Raw genomic sequence first — 6565 nt, forward strand, 5'->3', positions numbered from 1 at the left:
CAGTTTAGGCCAATATGTATTCTTCTACAAATTTTTTGTAAAAAAACAAAAAATAGGGGATAGTTTTATGGCATTTTTATTTATATTTTTTTTGTACTAGTAATGGCGGTGATCAGTGATTTTTAGCGGGACTGCGACATTGCGGCGGACAGATTGGACACTTTTTTGGGACCAGTGACACTTATACAGCGATCAGAGCTAATAATAGCCACTGATTACTGTATAAACGTCACTGGCAGGGAAGGGGTTAACATTATCAGGCGTTCTGAGGAGCGATCGCGGGTGGCCACCAGACATCGCGGCCACATGCATCGCACCCCCCCCGTACCCCCTAAAGCGGCTGCCGTAAAGCTAAAGCGATTTACACAGGGGAAAACTGTTTTGTCTATAGTTCTACTTTAAAGCAAAAACATTAAAATGAAATTCTGCAATGTATGGCCAACTTTGATCACAAATTGCTACATGCATGGCCACCATCGGAGCTTGTTCCTAGCAGTATCACACTGAAAAGGCATCTACCGTATATACTCGAGTATAAGCCGACCCGAATATAAGCCGAGGCACCTAATTTTAAAACACAAAAAACTGGGAAAACGTATTGACTCGAGTATAAGCTTAGGGTGTCCATCTGCATGCCTCACTGTGCCTCACTTTGCCTCACTGTGTCCATGTGCATGCCTCACTGTGTCCATGCCTCACTGTGTCCATGTTCATGCCTCACTGTGTCCATGTCTCACTGTGTCCATGCCTCACTGTGCGCATGCCTGACTGTGCCCATGACTAGACTGACGTTTAACATGGGAGTCTATGGAAGGGGTGCCCGGCTTTGAAAAATCGGTGCTCTCCGGCTGTAGGTCCCCCGGACAACAAACTTTGCACACTTGTAGAGGAAAACTGGGGCTACATGTATGCTAAGGTTGGGGTCCAGGGGACCTACGGCCGGCCGGTACCGGGTCCCCAAATCCTGAAGATCAGGCACAAAAAGGTGACTCGAGTATAAGCCGAAGGGGGCATTTTCAGCACAAAAAAATGTGCTGAAAAACTCGGCTTATACTTGAGTATATACGGTATATCTGTATACAGACCATATTACATAGTTAGTCCGGTTAAAAAAAAGACACAAGTCTATCTAGTTCAACCATATTGTGTATTGTATATTGTATTTGCAGATGCAAACAGTTGCTACAATGGCAAAGAAAAATCAGACTATGGTGACAGAATTTATTCTTGCTGGCATTTCCGAAAATCCAGAACTTCACTATCTATTTTTTCTTATACTTCTGTGGATTTATATCATTACAGTGCTTGGAAACCTATCCCTTATTATTGCCTATCGATTTAGTTCCAAACTCCAGACTCCTATGTACTTCTTTCTTGCCAACTTCTCCTTCCTAGATATATGTTACATTTCATCCACCGTACCCAAGATGTTGTCCAACTTGCTGTCGGGTAATAAAACCATCTCATTTTACGGGTGCATCCTACAGTTGTACAGTTTCGGAGTGTGTGGCGGTACAGAGTGCTATGTACTGGCAGCCATGGCGTATGATCGATATAATGCCATATGTCACCCACTGATGTATGCCGCCATCATGAACAAAAAGACGTGCCTTCAGCTTATTGCTGGCTGTTGGATTATTGGCAGTGCCAACATTTTCATACACACAGTCCTGACCTTCCAGTTGCCTTTCTGTGACAATAAGATACACCAGATATTTTGTGACATCCCGCCCCTATTGAAACTCTCCTGTATTGACACCTGGACCAATGAAATTGTCATATTTTTAACAAGCGGTCTCGTTATACTTTGTTCATTTATATTAATCCTTTTATCTTACATAAAGATCTTATCATCAATTTTGACAATCCACTCAACCACAGGGATGAAGAAAGCGTTTTCCACTTGTACTTCCCACTTAATAGTGGTAACGGTATTTTACGGATCAATCATTTTCGTGTACCTAAAACCCAAATCCAGTTATGCCACGCATCAGGATCAAATAGTGTCTGTCATGTACACTGTGGTGGCACCATTGTTAAATCCTTTTATATATAGTTTAAGGAACAATGAGGTTAAAAGTGCTCTTGTGACGATAGCTAAGTCCGCGTGGAGAACTGAAAAACACTAAGGGGCAGATCCACAAAGAGAGTACGCCGGCGTATCTACTGATACGCCGGCGTACTTTCAAATTTCCCTCGTCGTATCTTTGGTTTGAATCCTCAAACCAAGATACGACGGCATCTGGGTTAGATCCGACAGGCGTACGGCTTCGTACGCCTTCGGATCTTAGATGCAATACTTCGGCGTCCGCTGGGTGGAGTTCTCGTCGTTTTCCGCATTGAGTATGCAAATTAGCTATTTCCGACGATCCACGAACCTACGCGCGGCTGTCGCATTCTCTTACGTCGTCTCTAGTCGGTTTTTTCTGGCGTATAGTTAAAGCTGCTGTTTTGCGACATATAGATAGACTTGCCATGTTAAGTATGGCCGTCGTTCCCGCGTTTCATTTGAATATTTTTTTGGCGTAAGTCGTTCGTGAATCGGGATGGACGTAATTTACGTCCAGGTCAAAACCAATGACGTCCTTGCGACGTCATTTAGCGCAATGCACGGCGGAAAATTTAGGGACGGCGCATGCGCCGTTCGTTCGGCGCGGGGATGCGCTTCATTTAAATGAAACACGCCCCCTACCCGCCCAATTTGAATTCCGCGCCCTTACGCCGCTTGAGATACACTACGCCGCCGTAACTTACGGCGCAAAATTTTTATGGATTCGAACCAACGCCAGGTAAGGTACGGCGGCGTAGCGTATCTCAGATACGATGCACCGGGGCAGATCTTTGTGGATCTGCCCCATACCACTTAAGGACCAGGCCATTTTTTGCGTTACGGCATTGCGCCGCTTTAACTGACAATTGCGTGGTTGTGCGATGTTGTACCCAAACAAAATTTACGTATTTTTTTCCCCCACAAATAGAGCTTTCTTTCGATGGTATTTTATCATCTCTGCGGTTTTTATCTTTTGCGCTATAAACAAAGAAAGAGCAAAAACTTTGAAAAAAAAAACCTATATTTTTGTCTTTTTGCTATAATAAATATCCCCAAAAATGTTTTTAAAAAACAAGTTTCTTCATCAGTTTAGGCCAATATATATTCTTCTACATATTTTTGGTCAAAAAATCGCAATAAGCGTATATTGATTAGTTTGCATAAAAGTTATAGGCCCGGATTCACATACATCGGCGTATATTTATGCCGGCGTAGCGTATCTAATATACGCTACGCCGACGTAGCGCAGAGAGGCAAGCACCGAATTCTCAAAGCACTTGCCTCCCAAACTGTGATGGGTTCCCTCGGCGTAAGACGTCGTAGGTGGAAGTGGGCGTGAGTCCTGCTAATGAGGCGTGACCCCATGCAAATGATGGGCCAAGCGTCATAGAAGTACTTAAAACGAACGGCGCATGCGCCGTCTCGTGGCCGCATCCCAGTGTGCATGCTCAGAATCACGTCGAAACAACTGCCTAAGATACGTCGAATCACTGCCTACGACGTGAACGTAACCTACGCCTAGCCATATAAGACAGGTATTTGCACCCACTTCTGGGCATAGACTCCCGCAGGAGTCACACCCCTTCGTGTCACCCCCCGCTGTCTTCTGGGAAACATGCTGGTCCTAGGTGACAGCTGGGGACCAGTGAGGGCGCGCCGCGCGACTCACGCATGCGCAGTAGGGAACCGAGCAGTGAAGCCACAACGCTTCACTTCCTGATTCCCTTACCGAGGATGGTGGCGGGGGCAGCCGAGAGACGAGCTATTGCTCGGCTTCGGCTGCTGAGATCGCAGGCACCCAGGACAGGTAAGTGTCCATTTATTTAAAGTCAGCAGCTGCAGTATTTGTAGCTGCTGGCTTTAAAAAAAAATAAAAAATTGTGGGACCTCCGCTTTAATGTATAGCGGGGAATAAAAGTGGTTGTAAACCCTTACATATACCCAGTGATGTGACTGGCCTCAAGTGATACATAGAGATGAAACAAATCCTTCTTCATACTGTAACTTGTACCTGTTCATCTGCAGTCTTCTCTTCTCTACATCCGTTCAAAATCCAGAATTTATGAAGCTTGTCTGAGCTTTCAGAAACAGGTGGCGGAGAGCTGAAGTTACACTCTGTAGAGCTCAGTGAGGAGAGCTCTGAGAACTGATTGGAAGGAAGGGACACATCCACTTTACACAGCACACAGTAACAGAGCTGAGGTTGTCAATCACAGGCTGTGTGCTGGAGCTCCCCCTATCACCTTTTTTTTTCTTGATGTCAGGATTACTTATCAGAAGTGACTTATGCTGATAGCAGAGGAACAGAGCAGCAAACACAAACGTAGTGCTCTTAATTAAGACAAGTACACACTATAGAGGGATATGCTTTGTTCATATTTCATGTATGCGATTTACAACCACTTTAAGGGCCAACATGTCAATCTGTATTGACAACTCAAGACAACCACTTATGGCATAAGATAGTATGGTTTGTTGGATGAAAGTAATTTTCTTGTAAGAGTCTAAAGTGAACAGATATGACAGGAATGTAATTTACGTGTTTGAGATTCTTTTTGTCATGTCGTGTCTGAGATATGTTTTTGGAATGTTGGCTGTAAACCCTTGCTGTACCTCATTTGATAAATAAAAATATATAAAAAAAAAGGAAACCAGGACAAATAGAGATAATGAATCCCCCTTGCCCTGTATTTGGCTCCATCCATTTTCCCATCAACTCTGACCAGCTTCCTTGTCCCTGCTGAAGAAAAGCACCCCCACAACATGATGCTGCCACCACCATGTTTCACTGTGGGGGTGGTGTGTTGCGGGTGCTGTGCAGTGTTAGTTTTCCGCCACACATAGCGTTTTTGCTTTTAGGGCAAAACTTTCAATGTTGGTCTCACCTTCTTCCACATGTTTGCTGTGTCCCCCACATGGCTTCTCGCAAACTGCAAACAGGACTTGGAATGTTTAAGCTACTTTATCCCTGTTTTGTCTGGTGTGTTCCTTGGCCTTCATGATGCGGTTTGTTCACTAAGGTTGTCATGGATATGCAATAGTCTGGCAGCTTACCTGTTTCCATCTGTCCATTAAGAGGCCTGACTCTGTTCTGGTTACATTCTTATCTCCTGTAATTCCTGTATGGCCCCACCCAGGCCATCCCAGGAAGTCTATATTAACTGTTGCACTACAGGCCTGCAGTGCTGTTCAACAGTGTTGTTTGCTTAAGTTCCTGTCTGCAGTGTGCTACGATTACCTCTCTGTGTACCGTTTTTGGCTCGTCCCTGACTTCTCCTGTTTGCCTGTGCCCTTGACCTTTTTGCCTGTCCCTCGGTTACCCTGTCTGCCTGTTGCCCTGACCTCAGCTTACCCATCACTTCCTTTTCTCCTGCTTGCTGCTTCCCCTCTCTCTCTCTGTGTAGCGTGACCTAGGGGAGGCCAGGTATCGTGACCTGGATCCAGCTGCGGCGAAGGCCATCCTCACCACTAGAGGCTCTGGTGAACACAATGCTGGGTCTTAGACTCTTGGGTTCACGCTTCCTCTCAGATAGCAGCAGTCGGCTACAGAGTTCACTACCCTGAGGTGCATCCCTGACCCCTACGGGATGCACTTGTCACACACAGGTGGACGCTATTTAATAATTAGTTCACTTCTGGAGGCAATTGGTTCCACTAGATTTTAGTTAGGGATATCAGAGTAAAGGGGACTGAATACAAATTCACATATTTCACATATTTATTGGTAACACATTTTGAAAACCATTTATCATTTTCCTTTCACTTCACAATTATGTGCCACTTTTTCCTAATCTATCACATATAATCCCAATAAAATACATTTACGTTTTTAGTTGTAACATGACAACATGTTAAGGGGTATGAATACCTTTTCAAGGCATGTAAAACTGTACCTAGGATATTGTTATAGTCCTTAATGAAGGGATACAGTGAGATGTCAATGCTCTAGTTGCCATCTTTATTGATATGGTCAAGTACAGTACAAGTGACTGGAATTTATTTACTAAAGTAATAATTGTTCAACTTGAAAAATTAGTGTTCACTTTGAAAAATTAACATACATTTGGCAAAGTAAGTTAGGTGGACCTCTTTGAATGACCAACTATGTGCAAAAGAAGATTAAAAATATACAATTTTCAACAGTTGCCCCCCCAAACTTCGAGGGTACGCTCTTGATGGGTGGAGATTCAAACATCACCTTGGGCTCCTCTCTAGAAAAGACACTCCCACTGTGGTCCTCAAATCATGAAACCCACTAAATTGAGCACCAAATTTGTGAAATTGGTACATGACCATGATTTGGTGGACGTCTGGAGAGAATATAACATTACAAACTGCAATTATACCTTCTACTCCCATGTTCACTTGACTTATTTGCGGATAGACCATATCTTCACATCTGTCTCGTCCCTATCTATCTGTACCACCTCCAAGATCCTGGAGACCCCATGGTCTGACCATTCTCTGGTAGTGGCCCGTCTATCTTCGCTTGGAAGCCCTACGGCTTCCTATACT

General features: G+C 44.2%; 1 protein-coding gene across 1 annotated transcript; it reads left to right on the forward strand.

Annotated features, from left to right (window-relative positions):
* The first annotated feature begins 1169 nt into the window (after positions 1-1169).
* LOC120916111 (olfactory receptor 8H3-like) lies at positions 1170-2129 on the forward strand. The gene has a single exon (XM_040326927.1). The coding sequence runs from the start codon at positions 1170-1172 to the stop codon at positions 2127-2129; it is 960 nt and encodes a 319-aa protein (XP_040182861.1).
* Positions 2130-6565: the final 4436 nt, after the last annotated feature.

The sequence above is a fragment of the Rana temporaria genome, chromosome 10 (genome assembly GCF_905171775.1).
Source record: "Rana temporaria chromosome 10, aRanTem1.1, whole genome shotgun sequence".
Lineage (NCBI taxonomy): Eukaryota > Metazoa > Chordata > Amphibia > Anura > Ranidae > Rana > Rana temporaria.